The sequence below is a fragment of the Linepithema humile genome, chromosome 2 (assembly GCF_040581485.1).
Source record: "Linepithema humile isolate Giens D197 chromosome 2, Lhum_UNIL_v1.0, whole genome shotgun sequence".
NCBI lineage: Eukaryota > Metazoa > Arthropoda > Insecta > Hymenoptera > Formicidae > Linepithema > Linepithema humile.
In genome coordinates, this window is record NC_090129.1 from 16,168,798 (window position 1) to 16,195,764 (window position 26,967).

At 33.7% G+C, this 26,967-nt stretch overlaps 1 protein-coding gene, 1 long non-coding RNA gene and 1 pseudogene across 2 annotated transcripts in view; 1 reads left to right on the plus strand and 2 right to left on the minus strand.

Annotated features, from left to right (window-relative positions):
• Nucleotides 1–2,667: 2,667 nt before the first annotated feature.
• Nucleotides 2,668–26,967, minus strand: part of LOC136997621 (uncharacterized) — a 33,685-nt gene continuing 9,385 nt past the window's right edge. Inside the window, exon 2 of the long non-coding RNA XR_010888273.1 lies at nt 2,668–2,894. This is a non-coding gene — a long non-coding RNA (uncharacterized lncRNA). The remainder of the gene's footprint in view (nt 2,895–26,967) is intronic.
• LOC136997620 (uncharacterized) lies at nt 3,613–7,222 on the minus strand. Its single transcript, XM_067348495.1, has 2 exons — nt 4,306–7,222; nt 3,613–4,010 (listed from the first exon to the last, which is right to left on the minus strand). The coding sequence occupies exons 1-2, from the start codon at nt 4,591–4,593 to the stop codon at nt 3,726–3,728; spliced, it is 573 nt and encodes a 190-aa protein (XP_067204596.1). The 5' UTR covers nt 4,594–7,222; the 3' UTR covers nt 3,613–3,725.
• Nucleotides 12,634–15,941, plus strand: LOC136998078 (uncharacterized; annotated as a pseudogene).

The following is a 26,967-nucleotide window of genomic DNA, read 5'->3' on the forward strand; positions in this document are numbered from 1 at the left end:
ATAGGTACTCCTTAACTAGTTGCGTTCGTGAAACCAGCTTCGTGAATCCTACGGCAAAAGAGCGTCTTTGCAACGAATGCATCGCTAGCGAGCCGATTGAATATAAAAGTTTATTCGTAGTTTTAAATGATAGGCATTACGCATCCGTCGGGCGTCGCCGCCCAAGATTACATTGCATTATTTGCCATCGCTAACTCGCGTTGATTCAACCAATTTCCGAGTGTCACGAATGCGAAGACAGGTACCTTAATTATATGCAAAATCTCGCTGAAAACGGAGAAAGTTTTTATGATCAGCGAGACCCAATGTTACTCTCTTAAATTTTCGGTCAACATATATTTAATGCATTCTAATGGTATTAGGCGATTCTTTCATTTCAACTGCGTGATAATAAAACTTAAATAATTACACGTCAGTCACAATGGTTGATTACTATTTCTTACTACGTTGTTGTATTATTGTCATATTCATTTTCTTGTGGTCTTACTCGGATTCATTATTCGTCTTTATTTAAATTAACTATTTATTAAAATACGGTCCTAATTATTACTATACACGTTGTTTTGCAGAGTCGCAACAAAATATCGATGCGATACTGTTTTCCTTTACGATTTACTATTTGAATTTATTATTCATTAGAATACGGTCCTAATTGTCGTTCATACACGCTATTCGCCTAAGGAACAACAAAATATCAATGCGATTCTGCTTCCCTTACGATCTCTCATTCAAATTCGCTATCCATTAGAAAGGGATTTTGGTTACGATTTTTATATTAAACACAACATTTGTGTTTCACGTTCTTTTCTGATCTTTTACTTTTTCATTGGTTCGTGAATCTTACCGATTGAGTCTCGCGTAAAGGTTCGAACACTACTGGTGTTACCGCCACCGCGCCGGGACGTGACAATATATTCTGTGTTTATCGCGTTTATTTTTTTGTAAACAAATTTTTAAATTATAAATTAGCATTTTGTATGTTATTCAGTAATTTACTTTTATCGAATCAATTGATTAGGTCAAACTGTTACACTATTCACTTATACGATAAATCGACTGGGTAAATTCGACTGGGTTTTTATTCCTACCACAATTATGTCGCCACTGTCAACGCGGAGTTCACGGCTACGGGAGCCTTAAGTACGGCTACGGCTACCAAGAGCCTTAAGTATTAATATTAGAGCCGCATAAATGAACGCATAAATCCGCTTGACCATCGCTGATACATGCTAAATTTAATATAAAACTGATAGTCACGTTACTCTGCTTTTGCTGTGACATACAAATTACAGCCAGATTACAGTTATTTTGGCTATATTTTAGCTACTATCCATGCGCATGCGTGGTAACAATTTACGGTGTACGTGCATAATAACCTTCCCAAATTTTCTAAACTTTTGCAAGTCGGTCAATAGTCTTCTTTTTATTTTGAAAACTTGTCACCTATTCACTTTTTAATCCCAAAAGTAATAAAATGGCTGAGGTTTTGACTTTTCTTTATAGTTATCATAATACTTTTACAACTATTCATACAGCTGTGGTTGAATTTTGGCTTTTGTTATTGCTGTTACAGCGACTTTATATCAATTAATACAGCTGAAATAGCTGTGGCTGAATTTTGTCTTTTGTTATTGCTGTCACAGCGACTTTATACCAATTAATGCAGTTAAAATGGTTGCGGCTAATTTTGGTTTTTTTGATAGCTGCCACAGCAATTTTATAGCTATTAATACAGCTAAAATAGCTGTAGCTGGATTTTGGCTTTTATTATTGCTATCACAGCAACTTCATACCAATTAATGCAGTTAAAATGGCTGCGGCTAGTTTTGGTTTTTCTGATAGCTGTCACAGCGACTTTACAGCTATTAATACAGTTAAAATAGCTGTGGCTGCATTTTGACTTTTTTATTAGTTGTCACAGCGCTTTTGCAGTTTAAAGTTTAGCAAAATAACATTTGCTGCCAAATAGCTGTAATTAAGGCTGGCAGAACGTTATACTAACTACATTTTTGTTGTCGCAGCAAATATAGCCAGACTGTGTTACTTGAGAACTGATCTAAATATTGCTAAATATTTCATAAAATTCAAAGGAATGAATATTAATTTTACAATGAGTGCAAGATAATAATCGATAATAACATACGATTTTGGAGTGTAGGATAATAGGATGTAAAGTAAGAATTATATCATTTTTCATCTGCTTGTGGAAAAAAATGTGAAGAAGGTTTGTTATAACGTAACAGCCGATGTGATGCAACGCGTCGCACAGTGGTCCAGAATTTAAAAAAACTGGCCAAAAGTATTTATCTTTATTGTAATATAATAAAACGGTGTATACTCTTTTGAGGTCGTTTAAAATAAACAAGTTATTATTTCAATTCAAAACAATTGATTAACATTTATAATAAAAAAAAAACAATAATACACTAATAATATTATTTTTTTAAGGGGATGCTGGAGTTACCGGCCGGACATTATATTTTTTCGAACAAGAATATTTTTTTATTGGTTGCATAGAATTGTAAATCCTTTTGCAGGAGTAAAGTGTACACAAAAACGGAATTCGGGCTGGTCAACTTTATTTGGAAAAAAAAGAATTAATAACAAAATTTGTTTCTATTCATTAATTTCTATTCTGCTCTTAGGATAACATATTGTATAGAGCTATTTATTTTCGTTTTTTATAAAAGTTTAACAGTTTTAAGACGCTGAATAAGAGCAGCCCGAATTGCGGACTGCAGAATAGAATGTTATGGAACCATTAAAATTGGGCTGAAAAGTCTAATGTAAAAAATAACCTTGTCCGACTATTTTTACATACGTGTGCGTCCAATATCGGTATAACAGATGAAAAAATAACAGAAGATTAGTTCCAGGATAATATCAAAGAGGCGCTATACAATAATATGCGAATATATACACGCACCACACATACGCATACACAATACATTCATACTTAGATTCTTTTCTCTCTCTCTCTCTCTCTCTCTCTCTTTCTCTCTCTCTCTCTCTCTCTCTCTCTCTCTCTCTCTCTCTCTCTCTCTCTCTCTCCGCATCATCGTTACACTCATGTTACACGCATTACATATACGTACAAGAATTGCGTGTGCATGTGTGATGCGTGCAATGTGCGTGTATGTATGGTAAGTATAAGTAACGATGATATAGCGAGCGAGAGACAGAGAGAAAGAAAGAGAGAGAGAGAAAAGAAAAAAAATCCAAATGTGAATGTATTGTGTATGCGTATATGTGGTGCGTGTAATATGAGTGTAAGTTTCAATGATGCAGTGAGAGAGAGAGAGAGAGAGAGAGAGAGAGAGAGAGAGAGAGAGAGAGAAATAGAGAGAGATGTAAGAGAAAAAGAGAATCTATATGTGAATGTATGTATTGCGTGTGCGTATGTGTGATGCATGTAATATGAGTGTAACGATGATGCAGCGAGAGAAGGAGAGAAGTTATCTCCGAGAAGAGGACTGGGTCACATAAAAAAGAAAATATTGTAAATAATTATTATATTATATTTATTTTATTTTATATTGTATTATTATATATTGTATATTGTATTTTATTTTATTTTATTTTATTTTTATTTTTATCTTGGTTAGGCTCCACATCCTTGGTTAGGCTCCATCCTTGGTTTTAAACTGAAAACAAAAATATGTATTAAATATGACATTAAATTTATACATTATTTCATAATATCAATCAAAACAAAACTTACCAATTTATCTATAATAATAACCAGGATTTATGCCGGAATAAAATCCCGGATAAGATGCAATATTTTGGTATTGCATCCCTCCGGACATATATCCCGGCATAAATTGAACAGAATAAGGCGGCAGTGGTTGAAGCGGCAGTGGTTGAGGCGGCAGTGGTTGAGGCGGCAGTGGTTGAGGCGGCAGCGGAGGAGTCGCATAAAAAACCATCGGGGCCATGGGCAATGGTGGTTTTGTTCTATTGCGTCTCCGCTCTTTATTAATGGCCCGCCGCACTGCTTCATTTAATCGCTAAAACATAACATAACATTTTAAATTAATAATAAAAATTATTAAAAAATCGTTGCCTTACACTCATATTACACGTACCACATACACACATGCAATACATACATTCACATTTAGATTCTTTTTTTCTTTTACATCTCTCTCTCTCTCTCTCTCTCTCTCTCTCTCTCTCTCTCTCTCTCTCTCTCATTCGTTCGCTACATCGTCATTACAATTATCATACATCCATGCACATTACACGCACCATACATGCACATGCGATTTCTATCTTAATATATTTTATTTAGTTATTACTTACGTTTTTTTGCGGTCTGAATCGATTCGGCAATGATGCTGGTCGCGGCGGTGGTGGCGGCGGTGGCAGCGGAGATGGCGGCGGCGATGGCGGCGGCGGCGGCGACGGCGGCGGCGACGGCGGCGGCGGCGGCGACAATTCTATTTTCTTTCTTCTGAACGACGATGGTACCGTCGCCGCTCTCGAGCTGGACGACGACGGTGCCGTCGCCGCTCTCGAGCTGAACGACGACGGTGCCGGCGCCGCTCTCGAGCTGGACGACGACGGTACCATCGCCGCTCTCGTCGACATTCCCGTCCTTGTTACCGTGGGGGAGGGGGACGGTACGGCGCCTTCACTTTTGCCTGCAAATAAAAATTTTTTTTATATATATTAATAATGAAACCAGTTAATACATTATTACAGTTAACGCATCGTAATACGATATGTAAACTATAATAATATATTAACCGGTTATCATCAAATTAAAATAAGGATACTTACTTATTCTTCCCATCTTCTAATGTCGCGTGGTCGCGTGGTCGCGTGGTCACGTGTCGCACAGCTAACAGAAGAGTGATTCTTGCCGATTTTCAGCTGTTGAGTAGGAGAGGTCACTTTCTTTCCTTGTCACTTTTTCATCACTTTTTCATCACTTTCTTATCTTACGGGATTTCATAGACGTGCGATTGCATTTCGTTCCACCGTATTTATTTTTCTGATAAATATTTTTTTTACTTTTTTGGAAATTTTATTATTTTAAAATAAGTAAACAAATATAGATAATTCACAGCGTGTACATTTTTCAAAATATTAATGCAATTAAAAAAATAAAATAAAACATTAATAAAAGCATATGATAGCAGTATATGCATTTCTGAAATGCGCTATAAGAAAATATGAATATTTTTTATACTTTTATATTATTTTGCACATTGTAACAATAAAAGTATAAACTAAATATAAAAATAGAAAATGCTTTTATTTTTATCTCTAGTTTTCTATGAAATTTTGTTACCACTAATATTTTGAAAAATTTATTCGTATAGAATTACTTAACATTACTTACTTTAAAATAATAAAAAATATTGTAACAAAACTTTATACAGATTATGACTTATACTTTATTCGCATAACCAGGAGTCGCACAGAGTTACGTACATTACTGAGCACTACAGCTGACAGTAAATTTAGCGGGAATACTGTTATTGTTATTGATACCGCGTAATATCAGTATATAGTGCGAGTGAAAGTGTTAGAAGAAAAAAGATAGGAAAAGAAGAAAGAAGATAGGAAAAGAAGAAGGAAAGAAGAAAGAAGATGGGAAGAAAAAATTCCATGCAAATATTGCCTCTTTTTCGTTCGCGAATGTCATTGAAAAAAGGATGGCGAAAAAGGTTAGTAACTATTTTTCATCAGTTGAGGAATATCTCATTTGATGATATTATTCTTTCTATTTATTTCTGTTTAGAAATTCATATTTCTTATTTCTATTTTAATTATTAATTATTAAAATGTATTAAGTATGCTTGCGGCACGAGATGCTATTTTCTGTGCTTTAATTTTTTCTTCTATATTTTGTGTGTTCTATATATAATTGAGAATTGCTACTACATGGTATTTTAAGAACAGTGACAAAATTTAAAACTACAGATTTTGTCTTAATATTTCTATTTTTTTATGAATTTATAAACAGAAATAAATAGAAAGTAATGTAACGATGCAGCCCGCTGCATCGTTACGGCTACGGACCGTCCATCGTCCGTAGCCCACCAAGGGCGCATCGCGCGCCGATAAATTTCCTATCAAAAACAGCGGCGGTCAACCGCCGAAAATCCCCCACACCCGACCGTTCCGAAATTCCGTTTTGTGGGGGACTCGCCGCCGAAACCGCCGATGCTTGCCGATTCGAAATCATTCGGCCGCCAGCCGGGTATAAAAGAGGCCCGGCTGAACGTCTTCTCACCAGACTCCGTTCGCTGATCGACAGCGAACATCCCTCTACGAGTGTCCTCGTAGTCCTCAACCGAGCATACTCGGTTTTTCTTTATACCTGTTCCAGCACACGAGTATCCTCGTGTACCGCCGAGCGTCCTCGGTATGCTTGATTCCCGCATACGAATCTATTCGTATACCCGCTGAGCGTACTTAGCTCCTCTAGGCCACCGAACTTCGTATTGCGGGCATTCCCGCGTACCTAGCCAGGTCGCCGTTCTAAACTCCACCTTCGTACGAGCATCCTCGTACTCCCGTCGAGCTTACTCGACGTCATGGTCCTAATTCCGCGTTGCAGCGCACCAGGGATTCATCCGCAGAATCCAGCGAGCAAACCGCGTCGACCAATCCGCGCCGTCAAGCGACCCGTCACGATCTACGATCGAACGGACTCGCGATACCGTCACGAACGCACTCACCGACGAGCGTTGCGTTGTACCAACCGTTGCGACCCGATCGCCCGCGCTTGCGCTCTCTCTGATCGCACCAAGACGCCTCACGTCAAACTCTAATGATCAATTCACCGCTGCTTAAACAATTGTCTCACTGTTGCCGGTACCCCAGACTTATTTTACGCCGCTTTAATAAGTATCTCGCCGTCCGTTTAAATAACTGTTACACCGTTACCGATTCTCCAGATTTATTTCACGCCGCTTCAACGAATTACGTCGCCGTTTTCTTAAACGACTGTTACACCGTTACCGATACTCCAGATTTATTTTCACGTATACTTCGCATTTATTTTACGCCGCTTTAATGAGTATCTCGCCGTCCGTTTAAATGACTGTTACGCCGTTGCCGATACTCCAGATTTATTTCACCGCCGCTCGAATAATTATTTCATTTTTGCCGATACCTCGCATTTATTTTCACGTTGCTTTCGCTTCTATTTTGCGCCGCTTTAAAATAATTATTCCACCGTTGCTCAAATAATTATTTTACCAGTAACGATACTTCGCATTTATCTCACGCTACTTATATGTTCTTTCAAATTCGCTTCGCACACGCTTCACATGTACACACGAGCATTGAAGCAGATCATTCGAAACAAATCGTATCAACATCTTTCTCAATAAACGCTGTTTCATTATTTTGTTATAAACGAGCATTTGGTTTATTTGACATACCCCCAACCGACCGAACCTGGATTCCGGCGAGCTACTCCGCGTCCGCCGAAGCTCACACGGTTTCAGTAATATAAAATCATGGGTTGAAGAATAGTAGCGGTTGTTAGTGCGAAAGGATTTATTTATTTCATATTGAAATTATTAATCTATAGAGACACTATAGTGTACATTGATCTTACAATTCAGATATTTACAGTATAAAAAAATTAAGTACATAGCTCTCACAACAGAGAATCAAAATGTGAGATCGATGTACATTACATTGTCTGTATATAGACTAATAATTTGAATATGAAATAAATTCTTTTCACTAACAACCGCGACGATTCCGAAATCCACTATAAATAAATAATTTTTATTAATTATAATTAATTTATTTCTTGTACAGCTTTTTTCTAAAGTAATATAGAAAGAAATAAGAGAAAAATCTTTCATTTTGAGTATGATTCAAAAATATTTTTACCATGTTCAATAATATTTTCTTAAAAAAGTGCGCTCGTGCAGTTGCAATTGCATTTATTTCTTAAAAGGCATCGAATGCAGCAATTGCAGTTAGACTATGTAAATAAATGAAAAGTAAGTGAATAATTACTTATTAATTTAATATTATTTCAATATAATAATATAATTATTTTTCATAAAACTTCAATATAAATAAAATATAATAATACTATAAAAAAATTAAAGAAGGTAAAAAAGAATAAATTGAATACAAATAATGTAATTTTTTTTTCCTTCATTATAACTTTCTACACTTCTTCAACGTACAAAAAAAGCTAACTTGTCTCAATTACTAAAAAAAATCTGTAAAAAATAAATAAAAATGCAATATAATAAAAAAGCAATATAAAAAGAAATAAATTATTATAATTAATTATAATTACTTTTTTATATTATTACACTTTATTATTTTATTTTCTTTTATCTTTTATTATTGTACAGATTTATTGTAGTACTTCAAACAAGTTAGCTTTTTTTCTAAGTCCAGATAGAAAGTTATTATAGAGAAAAAAAAAATTACATCATTTGTATTCAATTTATTCTTTTTTATCTTCTTTAATTTTTTTTATAGTATTATTATATTTTATTTATATTGAATGTTTTATGAAATATTATTATATTATTATATTGAAATAATATTAAATTAATAAGTAATTATTCACTTACTTTTCATTTATTTACATAGTCTAACTGCAATTGCTGCATTCGATGCCTTTTAAGAAATAAATGCAACTGCAACTGCACGAGCGCACTTTTTAAAAAACATTTTATTGAACATCATACTACAAATGAAAGATTTTCCTTTCTTATTTCTTTCTATCTTGCCTTAGAAAAGAGCTGTGATCCGTGTTACTTGAATCATCTTGTATGTATACAAGGTGTATAAAATAGGTGGGAAGCCCAGAATATCTTGGAAAATGTTTAATACAAAAATATTTTACATTAAAATTATAGGGTTTCAAAAGATGTATTTACTAATTTTATCAGTTTTACCTTGGGAGGAAGCACTTCGGAGATTTGAAGATCATCTTTATTTTTTTAAACGGTACCATTCTAATTTTTTTGTTGAAATCGGTTCTTCGCTATATTCACCGTAAAATTTTATAACAGTAGGATGGCAAAAAATTGTACAGTTTACGAGATATTTTACACTTTTATTTTACATTATGTTACATAAACTATGAAAGATTTCGTTAAATATTAATTTTTCAATTATCTTACTTTAACACTTTAATGTACAAAATAATGACAGAAATGAATTGGTGTTAAAAAAACATATAGTTGTTTTTAAGAAAAAATATGTAACTAAAATATTATTATTTACCATGTTTTTTTCACACCAATTGATTCTTCTCATTAATTAGTGCATAAAAATGTTAAGGTAAGATTATTGAAAAATGAATAATTAATGAGATGTTTCATAATTTATGTAATATTATGTCAAATTAAAGTGTTAAATATCTCGTAAGCTGTTCAATTATTTGCCATCCTATTCTTATAAAATTTTACAACAAATATAGCGAGGAATCGATGTATTAAAATAAAAATTAGGGTAATACCATTTTAAAAAATGAAGATGACCTTCAAATTACCGAAAACGCCTTCATCGAAGGTGAAACTGATAAGATCAATTAATAAATCTTTTTGAACTCTATAATTTTTATCTGAAACATTTTTTTATAAAACTTATCTTTTTCAAGATATTCTGGAATTCCCATTTTTTTTACACTTTGTATGAATCTATAATTGAGGGCCCGGATCGAAGAACTCGCCTAGTGCTCGAAATCCTGTAAAGGTATTATCCAAACGTCTCAGAGCATGAAAATTGTAAAAGTCGCAAAATTAATTTTTTTAAATATAGGCTTGTAGAGAATGACGAGACGGAACTTTTTTCTATTTGCAGTTTTTTTGTTCAATGCCTATTTTTAATAATAAAAATAAAAAACTGAAAAATTTTTATCCCCAAATTCAATAAGATTTTAAGATATAAATCGTCGTAATTTGGCCAAATTTTGTTAAAATTGTTTGAAATTTGGTATACGCATGCAGTATAGTCTGGCGATGCCTACAAAACAATAAAGAAGCTAAAAATCACCTATTGTTTGATAATAATTAATTGCAAATTGAGGCCAGTCAGTAATCACGTTTTTTTAGTTTCGCCGATAAAAAGTATCGAGGAAACTTGAAATTTTAAACAACCTCCAGTGAGACATTTCTTCCTCATTATTGAAGGAAGGTTTCTGGAAATTTTCAGATCGATTCATAGAAAATTTGTGGAAATATGCATTTTATAAAAAAACATGCGACGCCGCCAATGATAGCTCCGTGAGCGCTAAGCACCATCAGGCAGCGTACTCACCGTTCGGCTTTCCAGGACTCGATTTTATAATGATTTTTTAAAACTTCAACTATTGTTATTTGTTAAATTACTATCGTCCTAGAGACCGCGTCTGTGGAGTGTATGTGAAATATTTTGAAATAATAATAATAAAAGTATTTAATTAAAGACCCGTATTAATAATAGTTTATTTCGATATTTCGTGGGGAGTGGGCGATTGTTGAAATGTATAACCATTAAAAAATCATAATAAAATCGAGTCCTGGAAAGCCGAACGGCGAGTACGCTGCCTGCTGGTGTTCAGCGCTCACGGAGCTATCATTGGCGGCGTCGCATGTTTTTTTATAAAATGCATATTTCCGCAAATTTTCTATGAATCGATCTGAAAATTTCGAGAAGCCTTCCTTCAATAATGAGGAACAAATGTCTCATTGGAAGTTGTTTAAAATTTTAAGTTCCCTCGATACTTTTTGTCGGCGAAACTAAAAAAACGTTATTACTGACTGGCCTCAATTTGCAATTAATTATTATTAAACAATAGGCGATTTTCAGCTTCTTTATTGTTTTATAGGCATCGCTAGACTATACTGCATGTGTATACCAAATTTCAAACAATTTTAACAAAATTTGGCTAAATTACGACGATTTATATCTTGAAATCTTATTGAATTTGAGGATAAAAATTTTTCAGTTTTTTATTTTTATTATTAAAAATAGGCATCAATCAAAAAAACTGGAAATAGAAAAAAGTTCCGTCTCGCCATTCTCTACAAGCCTATATTTAAAAAAATTAATTTTGCGACTTTCACAATTTTCATGCTCTGAGACGTTTGGACAATACCTTTACAGGATTTCGAGCACTAGGCGAATTCTTCAATCCGGGCCCTCAATTGTGATTCATTTGACATAAATTGAACATAAATTTTGAGTTGTCATTTTTGTTTCTTTAATTTTTTTATTGTTAATATTTTTTACATTTTATGTATTGCATGTTATATTAACTGCAAAAGTAATGCTATGTAACATAAGAAAGCGATCCTTTGTTATTTATTTTTACAAATTCAAAATTACATACTAAAATATATAAATATATATTTATTAGTTATGTCTGTAATACCTAAAAACTAGAGACGAATAAAACGTGGGCTGGCAATTTGTAATAAATGTAGCCAGAGGCGATCTAACGTGGGCTGGCAATATTTAAATAATATAGCCAGAGGCGATCTAACGTGGGCTGGCAATTTGTAATTAATGTAGCCAGAGGCGATCTAACGTGGGCTGGCAATATTTAAATAATATAGCCAGAGGCGATCTAACGTGGGCTGGCAATTTGTAATTAATGTAGCCAGAGGCGATCTAACGTGGGCTGGCAATATTTAAATAATGTAGCCAGAGGCGATCTAACGTGGGCTGGCAATTTGTAATTAATGTAGCCAGAGGCGATCTAACGTGGGCTGGCAATATTTAAATAATGTAAAGTCTCAGGCTGTCAGTTTACAGGGTCTGATAACTTACAATAATAAATTATAAATTATAAATGTCTATCCGATTACAGATATAGGTAAAATATAGTTAAGTTATAAGTAAGGAAAAATAACAAAGGATTGCTTTTATTTATAACGTACAAATTTTAAAATTTTCATGTTATGTCAATTTAATAAAGTATATTAGTAGGAGCATATATATATATATATATAGGGTGTCCTATTTTAAATGAGAACTTCAAATATTTCTTAAACAAATGTATTTTAAAGACGAATGTTTCAGACAAAAGTTGTAGGGTTTCAAAAAAGACATAAAAAGAATGAAACAAAATATTTCTAGATAAAGACATTTCATAGATTTGGAGGGCAACTTAATTTTTTGAAATGGAATTACTTTAATTGTCTTATGTCAATAGATTCCTTGTAACATTCTGCATAAAAGTATTATGATAAGATTATCGAAAAGTAAATATTTTACGAGATATTTTATATCTTAATCTGATATATTTGGATATAAAATACAAAATATCTCGTAAAATATTTACTTTTCGATAATCTTATCATAATACTTTTATGCAGAATGTTACAATCTATTGACATAAGACAATTACAGTAATTCCATTTCAAAAAATTAAATTGCCCTCCAAATATATGAAATGTCTTTATCTAGAAATATTTTGTTTCATTCTTTTTGTCTTTTTTGAAACCCTACAACTTTTGTCTGAAACATTTGTCTTTAAAATGCATTGTTCAAGAGATATTTGAAGTCGTCGTTTAAAATAGAACGTCCTGTATATATATAAAATAAATGTAATGTGCATATATTTATTGATTATTTTTGCAGGCGTCAAATGCTGCAAACAGAAGTGCGAAATGCGCAATTCGAGGAAAGAAGTGAGACAACAAAGCAGCAAAATGAAGAAGAAATAAGTAAGTACAATAAAAATGTCGAATATAACGATGATAACAGTTTGGTTATCGAAAAGGGTCATCTGGATACGAATCGTATCCAAGAAAACATGCCCGAAAGTCGTTGCATTGTCGACCTTTCTTTTATGTGGAATGAGATCCACAGAGTATTTGATGATCATGCACGAGGAATTGAGTGCCAATTTAAAGATTGGAAACTTGTAAATTCCCGTCGCCGTGGATTACTAACGCAGTTGTTCTTCAAGTGCCAAATGTGCAACTATGAAGCCAACATATGGTCAGAACCTTCAGAACCTAATAAACTGGATTTCAATAAAGCTGCTGTAGCTACAACTATAACAATTGGGAATGGTTATGCCCAACTGGAAGAATTCTGTGCGGGTATAAATATCCCTTGTATGTCTGAAAAGACTTATATCAAATATCGAGAAAATGTAGTCGATGATTTTCAAAAAATAGCCATGGAAAGTATGAAAATGGCAGGCGAACTCGAAAAACAACTTGCTCTCGAGAGGAATGAAACTATAAATGGCATTCCGTATATAACCGTTGTAGCGGATGGTAGTTGGATGAAGAGATCATATGGCAACACCTATGATTCACTGTCTGGTGTTGGTGCCATAATTGGATATCGCACAAGGAAAGTTCTCTTTATTGGCATCCGCAATAAATTTTGTACGGTGTGTGATATGGCGGAGCGAATCGGTCATGAGCCACATAGCCATAAATGCTATAAAAATTTTGACCGCAACGCTAGCTCTACAAGAATGGAAAGCGACGCCATTGCAGAAGGTTTTAAAAATAGCCTTGAAATGCATGGACTGATCTATAGAACTGTTATTGCTGATGGCGACAGCAGCGTATATCAGTCCATTAAAAATAATGCGCCATATCGCGAACAAAAAGTGACTGTACGAAAAATAGAATGCAGCAATCATTTGCTTCGCAACTTGTCCAAAAAGCTGAAAACTGTTGCAGAGACAGCACAGCCAAAACAGCATAGAAAACGTGGCTTTGTACAGCTATGAAAAGTTGTAGGAAACAACATTTTAAAAATACGGAAAGAAGTGGTAGAGGCAGCCACTTTACGAAGGGAAGAAAATATACCTCATCATAGCAAGGCTACGGAATTACAAAAAGATATTTTGAACATTCCTAGCCATATTTTTGGTGAGCATAAAAGATGCAAAGAACGCGGCCGTATATGCGAAGAAAACCGTGAGAAAATGCAAAATTATGTGCCGTATTTGAAATTTCACGGTTTATATCAGAAAATTGAAAGTGCTGTTACGTACTTGAGCGCTTATTCCGATAGTTTGTTGTTAAATTTAACAAACAATCCTGCAGAATCGTTTAATTCAATAATCTGCAAAACAATAGGTGGAAAGCGCATAAATTTCGGCCTACGTGGTTCTTACAATGCTAGAATTGCGGGAGCTGTTGTGCAGTATAATACTGAACAAGTTCTTACGCAAATGTATGAAAACATGTGTAAGAATGTCCCTCCAGTCGTTGAGAATTTAGAAAAGCGACGACAAATAAAAATTTCGAGAACCAAAGAATCTCGAGAAATGCATGGCAGATCAAAAAAATTCAAACGAGAGCCAGGAACAGATTGTTATTATGGCCCGCAATCACAAAAGCCAGATCTTCCGCCTAACGTTTATCAACAATTAGAAGAAAATCATATGGAAAAGTTTGCGGAAAATGCGGAAAAGAGCAAGAAATAGAATTAGAGACAAGAGGCCAAAGTGATTGTGAACTATGGCATTCATTGAGACGTGAAATGCTAACAGCATCCAATTTTGGAACCGTATGTCGCATGAGACCAACAACGTCTTGTGCAACAACTGTAAAAAGCATTTTGTATCCTCCACACATTGACACTGTAGCCATGAAATATGGTCGCGAGAAAGAGGAAATCGCCAGAATAGAATTAGCTGCAAAATTGAATAAAAAAATTGCACTATGCGGATTGTTCATTGATTATGAAAATCCATGCTTGGGTGCTTCTCCCGATGGACTTATCGATGAAGATGGACTGGTGGAGATTAAATGTCCTCCATCAGCTGAAAATTTAACAGCTGATGAAGCTGTACAAACATTGCCTCAATTAAAAGGCATATTTGACAAAAAAAATATTGATAAAATGAATCGAAATCATCGATTCTTTTATCAAGTTCAGGGGCAGTTGAACATAACGCAACGCAATTATTGCATTTTCGTTATATGGACCCCAAAAAGTTTAAAAACCGTGCGTGTTAATAGAGACAATGTCTTTTGGGAAAAAGAAATGGTACCTATCTTAACACGCTTCTACTACGAGTGTATATTGCCAGAAATCTTAGACAGTCGGCATAACAGACATATGCCTATTAGAAATCCACAATATATTGTGGATGCTCAAGAAAAAGCATCTAAAAAGAAAGTTAGTCACAAATTAAGTGTGCAAGAAAATAACAAAGTACAAGAGACAAATATTGTACAAGCTAAGAAAGAATTACAACGGAACATTTTGCTAACAGACGCGACAAATGTTACTGCTGATCTGAATGCAGAGCAAGATAGCGATTGTATCTTTGTCAGTTATACAAAGAGAAAAAATCTGACTAAAGATGAAATAGCAAAACGTAAGAAAGTTCTAGATGATACAATTGTTCCTCTTTCTTTGGTGAGAAACAATGTTTTGCCTGTACAGAACCAACTAAACGATGAATCGTTAGACACATTCTTACGCATCGTTAGAAAAACTTCTTGTTTCGAAACGCAAAGCGTTCAGTATTTGCAATTTCCTGAACTAATAACAGCCAGTGATAGCGATAACAGTTTACAAATAATTGGAGGCAATTGTACTGATCACTGGCGATGCATTTTTTTTTATGGCTCCAAACTGCACGTGTATGACAGTTTACCTAACTGTACATACGACAAATTGGCAGAAAAAGAGAAAGATTATATTCGCAAACGTTATCCAACGATAAACGTGAGCGATATAACATTTCCAAAAGTTCAATCACAACCGGACAGCACAAGTTGCGGAATTTATGCAGCTGCTTTCGCAACAGCTGTAGTTTTAGGAAAAAATCCTTGTGAAGAAAAATATTCTAATGACGTTCAGCGCATGAGACGTCATTTAATGAATATAATAGAAAAGAACAAGCTGTCGCTTTTTCCTTCACAATAAGTGATTTCCGCAACATGGCATTCAAAAAAAGCAATATAGTTTAAAAAGTAGCATTTTTTAATGTAATATCGATAATATTCGATCTGTGCTTTTCCACACTTAAAAAATGCTTTATTATTTACACAGTTGGTGTGCAAAATCGGAGAGACGAAGAATAAGAATAATGGTTGCGTCTCACAAGAATGGGCGGCGGATGGGGCCCATTCTATATTATTTTAATTAATAATAATAATAAAAAAATACAAATAAAGCCAGAGACGATGTAACGTGAGCTGGCAATTTGTTATAACGTTTTCTTTCGTTTACTACATTGATCTGTGTTATGGTGTAAATTGTTAACAGATATTTGTACTTTTTTCGATCGAAATTCCGTCATAAAACTGCAATTTAATATACCAAACGAAATCGGCATGATACCAGATGTCTAATAAATTGTGATAAAAAGTAGCAAAGTAAAAATGAAAATATACTTGACATACATATAATATTATAGACTATATTACATGTAATAAATGTCATATGCTTTCCTTATTTGTATCCGTATGTAATTAATACTCAATTAGTTAATTATTGTATATTTAATGTACATATATGAAACATTTCATTATCTTTATTTTGTACATTATACAATAACGATTAAGATTATTTAATACATTTGTTTTAATGTTGTATATATATATTAAATACACATTGAATATTACAATATGTATTAATTGTTTCAGTCATTATTTTATAAAATCTTAAATAAAGATAAATGTATATGAAACAGGTGTGTGTATGTTATAATTAATAAATTAACTATTAAATTACTTATTTTTTTATTTTGTATTCGTTACATAAGAAAAAACAGAAAAGAATGGCTTTCTTTTTTAAGTTTATTAATTTGAATTAAACATATGGTATATACATATGTATACGGTGTATACATATATAAAGTATGTATACATAAGAAAAAACAGAAAAGAATGGCTTTCTTTTTTAAGTTTATTAATTTCAATTAAACATATGGTATATACATATGTATACGGTGTATACATATATAAAGTATGTATACATAAGAAAAAACAGAAAAGAATGGCTTTCTTTTTTAAGTTTATTAATTTCAATTAAACATATGGTATATACATATGTATACGGTGTATATATATATATATATATATATATATATATATATATATATATATATATAATACTGTACGTTAAAGTAAAAAAGAAAGCTATTCTTTCCTTTTTCTCCTTATGTAATGAATAAAAAATAAAAAATAAATAAATAAAATAGTTAATTTATTAAAGCATGCACACACACACCTATTTCATATACATTTATCCTTATTAAAGATTTTATAAAATAATGACTGAAACAATAATACATATTATAATATTCAATCATATGTATTCAGTATATATATATACAGAGTGTGCCAAAAGTTCCGGAACGGTAAAATATGTCGAAAAAAAATTATTATGAAGAAAAATGTTTGATACAAAAGTTGTACGATTTAAAATGTACTATATACTGATCTTATCAGTTTAATCTTGATTGGAGACGCTTCGGAGATTTCAAGGTGATGTTCATTTTCTTCAATGAAAGTACCCTAATTTTGAAATACAAATCGATTTCTTGCAATATTCGGCGTAAAAAGTTATAGAAGTATTAGGACCTTGAATAAGTTCTCGCTGTTTTTTTTGTTAAAAAAAAACATTAATTTAAAATATAAGGCTTACAATAACTTTACTCAAAGTATTGTCCATCATTAGAGACCACTTTCTCCCATCTTTCTGGCAGTAATTGAATCCCCCGTCGAAAAAACGATTCATCTTTTGACGCAATCCATGAATCGACCCATTTTTCGGTTTCTTCGAAAGAATGGAAGCGCTGCTCGCTCAAACCATGCGCCATCGACCGAAACAAGTGGTAATCCGAGGGGGCTATGTCCGGTGAATACGGCGGGTGAGGTAGAACTTCCCATTGAAGCGTTTCCAGGTAAGTTTTGACTGGTTTTGCCACATGTGGCCGAGCATTGTCATGTAACAAAATGACTTTGTCGTGTCTCTGCCCGTATAGTGGCCGCTTTTCTTTTAGAGCTCGACTCAAACGCATCATCTGAAGTCGATAGCGAGCTCCCGTGATAGTTTCATTAGGTTTCTTCGTCTTCAAACTTTGTCGGTGCTCCAGAACGTTCTTTATCTTCAAGGTCAAAGTCATTATTTTTAAAGCGCCTAAACCAGTCTCTGCATGTCGTATTCGACAGAGCATTGTCACCATATGTTTCAACAAGAATTCTGTGTGCTTCAGCTGCAGATTTCTTTTGAATAAAGCAGTGCAATAAAATTCCCCGCAAAAACACTTTATTTGGCACAAAAGTAGACATTTTCGCAATAGGTAATTAAACACGTGGTTGACACTGTGGTAAACTGTATCTACTAGAATTTGAGGTTACATATAGTACTACTTAGCTGATGCGTTTCCGTACGAAATTCCATGCACAGAGTGCCGCTACGCCATCTTTTAAGAAACAGCGAGAACTTATTCAAGGACCTAATAGTATAGCCGAAAATTTAATACTTTACGAGATATTTTATACTTTTATTTCACATAATTTTACATAAACTGTAAAACATCTCGTAATATTTATTTTTTAATTATCTTACTTCAACACTTTTATGCACAAAATAATGAAAGGAATTGATAGATGTAAAAGACATAGTTATTTTTAAGAAAAATATATGATTGATCATTTTGACAACATATTTTTTTTTTAAGACAACGATGTGTTTTTTTTACATCTGTCGATTCCTCTCATTATTTTGTGCATGAAAGTGTCAAGGTAAGATAATTGAAAAATTATTATAGATATTTTATAGTTTTTATAAAATGATGTCAAATTAAAGTATAAAATATCTCGTAAACTATTCAAATTTCGGCTATACTATTTCTATAACATTTTTCGCCGAATATTGCAAGGAATCGATTTGTACAACAAAATTAGGATAGTTCTATTTCAAAAAGTGAAGATGACCTTTCAATCTCCGAAGTGCCTCCATTCAAGATCAAACTGATAATATCAGTATATAGTACATTTTAAATCCTACAACTTTTGTATCAAACATTTTTCTCTAAAATAAGTTTGTTTCGACATATTTTACTGTTCCGGAACTTTTAATACACTTTGTGTGTATATACAGGGTGTCTGGCAATAATCGCCCCACCGGTCATATACAGGTAGAGGAGGTCAAATCGAGTAGAAAAGTCCTTTACCATTTTTTAATTTTCATAATAAGTACTGAGTAATTAACGAAAAAAGATCGGCGAATCCGCGCGAGTAAAGCGCGCGCGGTGAGAAGGACATCCCACTGCTATGCGATCACTAGGCGCGCGATGAAGCGTTGGGAGGAGCGCTCTACAAATGAGAATGGCAACATACGAGCGGCGCGTAACGCTAGATCCTTGTGTCCTAGTGATCGCGTAGCAGTGGGACGTCCTTCTCACCGCGCGCGCTTTACTCGCGTGGATTCGCCGATCTTTTTTCGTTAATTACTCAGTACTTATTATGAAAATTAAAAAATGGTAAAGGACTTTTCTACTCGATTTGACCTCCTCTACCTGTATATGACCGGTGGGGCGATTATTGCCAGACACCCTGTATATAAAATACGACAAGAAATGTATTATCCATTAATCAATTATATAAAGTACAAAATAAATATAACAATATATGAACATTCAATATACAATAATTTGTTAATTTTATATAAATTACATAAGGGTAAAAATAAGAAAAGCGTATTATTTATTATATATAATATATATAGTCTAAAGTATTACATGTATGTCAAATATATTAATTTTTACTGTACTAGTTTTTTTAATTTATCAGACATCTGGTGTATGCCTATTTCATTTTGTACATAAAATTGTAGCCTTATTACGAAATTTCAGTCGAAGAAAAAAACGCGAGCATTGTTTACAAAACATCTGACGCGCAGATGACGTAACCGCACGTCGGTGTAGTGTGTCACCACTACAAACAAATATGTTTGTAGTGGTGACATTTTTTTTAGAAAAAAAAGAGCCAAAGACAATTTATTCGTCAGCTGACAAATTGTAAAAAATATTGTCAGAGACGATCTATCGTGAGCTGACAATTTTTAATAAATACAGTCAGAGGCGATCTAACGTCAGCTGATAATTTTTAATAAATACAGTCAGAGGCGATCTAACGTCAGCTGACAATTTTTAATAAATACAGTCAGAGGCGATCTAACGTCAACTGACAGTTTAGAAAAAACAGAGCCAAAGACGATTTATTCGTGAGCTGGCAAATTGTAAAAAATATTGTCAAAGACGATCTATCGTGAGCTGACAATTTTTAATAAATACAGTCAGAGGCGATCTAACGTCAGCTGATAATTTTTAATAAATACAGTCAGAGGCGATCTAACGTCAGCTGACAATTTTTAATAAATACAGTCAGAGGCGATCTAACGTCAACTGACAGTTTAGAAAAAACAGAGCCAAAGACGATTTATTCGTGAGCTGGCAAATTGTAAGAAATATTGTCAGAGACGATCTATCGTAAGCTGACAATTTTTAATAAATACAGTCAGAAGCGATCTAACGTCAGCTGACAGTTTAGAAAAAACAGAGCCAAAGACGATTAATTCATGAGCTGGCAAATTGTAAGAAATATTGTCAGAGGCGATCTATCGTGAGCTGACAATTTTTAATAAATACATATTTCTAAGTTTGTTATTTACTACAAGTGTGGTCTTTTAATGTTTTATCGCATAATTTATAAAGTTATTTCACCTTTTTTCTCGCAATTGAAATTCTATCGTATGGCTGTGTGATGTACATACGAGACGAAATAGACTTATACAAAGTATCTAATAGATATAAATTAGATATGATAAAATATTTTATTTGAAAAATATATATATAATACTATATATCTAATTGGAAAAAAATATTATATGCTTTCTCTATTTTTATTTTTATGTAATTAATACAAAATAAATAAATAAGTTAATTAATTATTCAATACATACATATACATATTAAATATAATTATCTTTATTTTATATTTTATATAATGACCGAATTGATATATACTCTCATTATTTCAGCCATTATCATATAAAATACAAAATAGGGATAACTATTTATTCAATATATGTGTATATGTATATATTAATTAATTGATTAATTAGCTATTTTGTATTTATTACATAAGGATAAAAATAAGAAAAATATATGACATTTTTCTTCAGTGATATATATAGTATTATATGTATTTTATTATTTTGTCATATTTAATTCATATTTATTTGACACCTTGTATACGCCTATGTCTTCTCGGACATTATATTGCAACCTTGCGACGAAATTTCAATCGAGGAAACAAGCGCAAGCATCGTTTGTTTACAAACTATCCGATCACACGTACACAGACCACACGTCAATGTAGTGAGTTACCACTACAAACAAATGCGTACACACGGACCTACGCGGCATAGGTCCGTAGGCTACGCCGATAATGTCATTTCTTTTTTAGTACCATCGAAATGATGGCGCTTTCGCGTCGGAGTTCGGCTTCCACTCCAGCATCCTCTTAAATGTTTATCTTTATTTTATTTTATAATTTGGAAATTTTAAAAAAAACATTTTACAAATTATAAATTAAATAATTAATTAAATAATTAAACCAACATAAGACAGTTATTAAAAAAAATAATAAAATGGATCACAGACTCTTTCTGCATCAAATATTTCTTTATTACTTTCATTATTATTATATTCTCTTGATTGTTGATCATTTATAAAAAAAAGATTTTTTACATTTGGAGCACTTTCTCCTTGCTTTTTATGAAATTTTTGAAAAAAAGAAATTAATAAGTCAGAAATAAATAATAATTTGAATAAATTTTTATTTGTATCAGTTCCAGATGTTTTTCTTGTGTGATTATTCTCTATATCTCTTAATATTTTTATATCTAGCCTCGAGAGCTTCTTCTGAGAGCTGTCCAATGAGAAGTATTGTTTTTTTTACTATAGATAATCCATGAATTAAAATTTTATGTATGTATGTAAAGTATATTTAGTAGGTGACATGTAATACCATGGATAAAGATCAACGACGATCAAAGATCTGCGACGACTTTTCCTTCGCGGTTAACAGATCCGCGGGAAGGCGTGCAAAACTTCGTTGCTCTCCTTATCCGATCTTAATCACGTGATCATGGTAATAATTGGACGCCAGGCGTGTATTTTCGCGCCGCACAAACTATTACACGAAAGTGTATAAATGATAAAGAGCAACAGCGATAAGTTCGGCTAGTCCGCTCTCACCAAATGGCAGAGGGACGGAGTTCTTTGGAGATTCCGGAGGACTTGGAGAGAGGAGTCCGATCTTAGGGTTGTGAGAGAAGACACAACAAGTAATATAACAATTAATGTGTATTTCGATAACAGTAATAAAATTAATACGATAGTATAGACTATGGACTGTATCGGATGGATCTGCTTTATGAAGCGATTGAATTCACTACCGGTGAAAGAATCTTTAATCATACGGATGTTCGGTTTGCAGAAAGCCGCGTATTTTACGTCTCACTCGGTACGCGATACATAATCTGTACCCGCGGTAATCGACGATCACTGTCGTTACCACTTGTCCAATACTACATTCATTTCAATCGGCAAATAGATCTTACGCTTGTCTCTCTCAATAGAAGGTCTATACGATTCATTAGAGAATGGAACGAAATCAGATGCGACACAAATAAATAAACAAACTACGAATACTGTACGCAAAAGGCGACGACATGTGCGACTGCACTATACAAAATTGTAATCACGAAACACGAAATAGCGACTGTCGACTCGGCAGTTTCGAGGGGAAGAGTGCGGCGGAGTCTTATTCTAAAAGGCAAAAATCAGCGAGACCCGGCCTCACGACAATTGCGTTATTCTAACCTCACGACAATCGCGACGATACTCGACATTGATCATAGATCTCCCGTAAATCACGCAGGAGTTTATTCTCGAGAGGCGCAGGCCGTGCGCTGGTTCCGCTCTTACCGCAACGTCGAAGTAATGGCCTTACAAAAATGAAGTACGTTCGTCATGGTCCTGACTGGTGCACTCCGGTCGCTACCTTGCTGAACAGTGATGACAGTGAGGCCCGCCGGACAATCCGCGCATCGTATTGCGCACGTAGATCCTTCGGTATCGATGAGGCGTAAATCGATACTTTGCGTCGCTCCTGGATCGTTCGGTTTTCTGTGGCGCTTTTCCGAGGTGACACCAATCTTGCTTGTGGCAGCCTGCTCGTACATTCTTCTCGGTCTTTTCCGTTACGGAATTGAATCGTGTATTGAATCGGTCGTGAATTGGCCAGGTTCCGACTCGATTCTCTTTCTCCGGCTCGTTACGGCAGCTCCTTTAAACGTGGCTCCACTCCTGGTTGTCGGGAGTGCGAGAGCGCGCTTTCCTCTCGGGTGTTAAACCTCTCGGCGCGTCTACTGGCCTCGCTCCGCTTCGTGTCTGAAACATTAATTTCGGTAGCGACATCGTCTTTAGGGTCTGATCGAATACGATGGAATATTCTCACGTGACCTTTTAGACTCCTTGATCCGTCCACTAGATGTCCGGGCCTCCGTCGTCCTGTCTGCTAAGTCCCTCGCGGATCCCACGAAGGCTGCTCCTCGGTATATACAAAAAACAGGTGTGTGGTCACTCACTCTGACCCGCAGAACGCTAGAGTTTTAATGGAATATAGATACAAAGCGCAAGAGGGAGAGGTCACCCCCCCGAATGGGGTTGCAATCTCAAATTTCACTCCTCGACCGGGCTTATTCGCCCTTGTGACGGACAGGAAAAATGTCATGTCACACAACATATAACTTCCCAAGTAACACAGTCTGGCTATATTCGCTGCGACAGCAAAAATGTAATTAGTATAGCGTTCTGCCAGCCTTAATTACAGCTATTTGACAGCAAATATTATTTTGCTAAACTTTTAACTGCAAAAGCGCTGTGACAACTAATAAAAAAGTAAAAAGGCAGCCACAGCTATTTTAGCTGTATTAATAACTATAAAATTGCTGTGGCAGCTATCAAAAAAACCAAAATTAGCCGCAACCATTTTAACTGCATTAATTGGTTTAAAGTCGCTGTGACAGCAATAACAAAAAACAAAATTCAGCTACAGCTATTTCAGCTGTATTAATTAATATAAAGTTGCTGTAACAGCAATAACAAAAGCCAAAATTCAACCACAGCTATTTTAGCTGTATAAATAGTTGTAAAATTATGATAACTATAAAGAAAAGTCAAAACCTCAGCCATTTTATTACTTTTGGGATTAAAAAGTGAATAGGTAACAAGTTTTCAAAATGAAAAGAAGACTATTGACTGACTTGCAAAAGTTTAGAAAATTTGGGAAGTTTATTATGCACGTACACCGTAAATTGTTACCACGCATGCGCATGGATAGAAGCTAAAATATAGCCAAAATAGCTGTAATCTGGCTGTAATTTGTATGTCACAGCAAAAGCAGAGTAACGTGACTATCAGTTTTATATTAAATTTAGCATGTATCAGCGATGGTCAAGTGGACCTATGCGTTCATGCGGCTCTAATATTAATACTTAAAGATCTATATGTGGTTCTGTAATCAGTCTCTTATGAATTTGCGTCCGCGCTTGTATACTTATAACGTACTTTATAAATTGTAATAATTTGTAATGATTAATTAATCTTTAAATTTGATCTAAGTTTAGTGAGGCGAATGTTCCGGGATGTCATAGGTTCAATGCCAGTTAAAGCAAAAATTTTTTTTAAATTTTTTTTTCAATATTTTTACGTAATTTTACTGCCACTGCTGTAATATGGCTATGACAACTTTTTTACGGCAAAATAATTGTGCAGCCAAATGGCTACGATATAGTTTTTAAAGCCTAAAAATATTATCTTATTTTTGCTGCTACAATTTTATCAAAACGTTACAATGACGTTGTAGCGGTAGCTGTGCTAAACAAAAATGCTACAGTTTAAGCTACAACAACGTTACTGCAAACATTTTAAAACTTCATGTGCTTGCTGTAATGTGGCTATAACAACTTTTTTATAGCAAAATAGTTGTGCAGCCCAATAGCTGCGATATCGTTTTCAAAGCCTAAAAATGTTGTCCCACTTTTGCTGCTACAACTTTGTCAAAACGATACAGTGACGTTGTGGCAGTAGCTGTGCTAGACAAAAATGCTGCGGTTTAAGTTACGACAACGTTATCGCAGACGTTTTAAAGTTTCATGTGCTACTTGGGTTACAAGGAAGGTTCAGCAATTGTAAAAGTCAAAAAAATCTGAAACTTTGCAGAAATATAATATATACGAATCTAATCAACAAGCTATTTTTTGTTTTGGCTGAAAAACGATTGTAGGGGTGGAAACACTCTTCAAAGAAAATCTGATTTTTCATATTTTTGCTAATATCTTTAAAACCATAAGAGATATTGTAAAAATGTTAAATTCAAAGTATTATGGTTTTTTAATGGTCTTTCACATTATGGTAAAAAATATTTTAAAAAATTTTTAAAAAGTGTTTTCCCTTATTTCCTTAATTTTGAAAAATTTTATTATTTAATAATAATAAAATAAAAAAATATTTTCAAGTTTTTTACAATCATGTGTATTAATTGATAATTATAATTTTTTTAAACGATAAAATTAACTTTTAATGTTCAAAAATAACAAAATTTTATTTTAAAAAATGTAAAAAATACAGCGATTCAAAGATGTACGATATAGATTGCGAGTAACATTGAAATTTGTTTTTTCGGATAAACTTCCGAAAAGCTATCACCTCCGATTTGGCTGATTTTCAACCAAAATACTTATTTTATCTAGTAAATAATATTCCCAAATGGATTTTTGGCGCAAATGCCTTCTCCGCCCCTCAGCCCCCCTCAAAGATAAAACCGTTTTTGTCAATTATTTCAGAAAGTATTTATTATACGGAAAAAGTTGTCAAACAAAAAATGAAGCTTATAAAAAGCTCTACAAATAAGATCCTATAGATATTTTACCTAATTTCAATATTTTAGTCGTTATTATCAGAAATCTGGAAGCAGTGTTCCGCCGCCCTGCGGGAAGCTCCACTATCAAAAAACTATATACATAGGGTTTGGATTGAATCTCGCTTTGCGTAGAAATTAATAAACCCATGTGGAACCTCGCTTTGCGTAGAAAGTGTATGCGTGCAGGCAGTGTGTTCCGCTCCTTCTATGGGGGCTTTTACAAGTTTTTTGATAATAACAACTAAAATATTGGCCACTCGCGTCCTGATATTTTTTCTTTCTCTTCCTTTCTTTCCAATAATTCCTATATGTACATTAAGTTTCTCGATATATGAGAACATTGTACTTAAATTTTTGTACACTTTAGGTATCTCGATCTGAGATCGGGGTACAATCTAACTGTCTTATATAGACTAATTTATTGAAGAATTTCTTGAAGAAAAATTAAAAATTTAGCACTACATCCTGCGACGGCTCTTAATGTTCTTCTATTATATATTTTTAAATATTGGAGTTAGGTAAAATATATATAGGACCTTATTTGTAGAGCTTTTTGAGCTTCATTTTTTGTTTGATAACTTTTTCCGTACAATGAATACTTTCTAAAATAATTAACAAAAACGGTTTTACCTTTGAGAGGGGCTGGGGGGCGGAGGAAGAATTTGCGACAAAAATCCATTTGGGAGTATTATTTACTAGATAAAATAAGTATTTAGGCTAAATATCAGCCAAATCGGAGGTGATAGCTTTTCGGAAGTCCACCCATTTTTTGAACTTGGCCGGAGACACTACTGCGTCTCCTGATACCGGGAGATATTTATTTGAGTCATTTGGGTAATGACTTCGTGTTGTTTTTTAGATTTAGTCCTTCTTTTTGTCTCTTAATGTAAAGCATTTCTGAAATTAACCACTTGCTGTATGATTGTTTTTCATCTAATATTTTAATATTTTTCCAATCTATTTTATGTGAGGAAACTAATCTGTGTCTGGAGATAACAGAGGGAGATCCACTTTTTTTATTAATATCCGACTTGTGTTCCTTAATTCT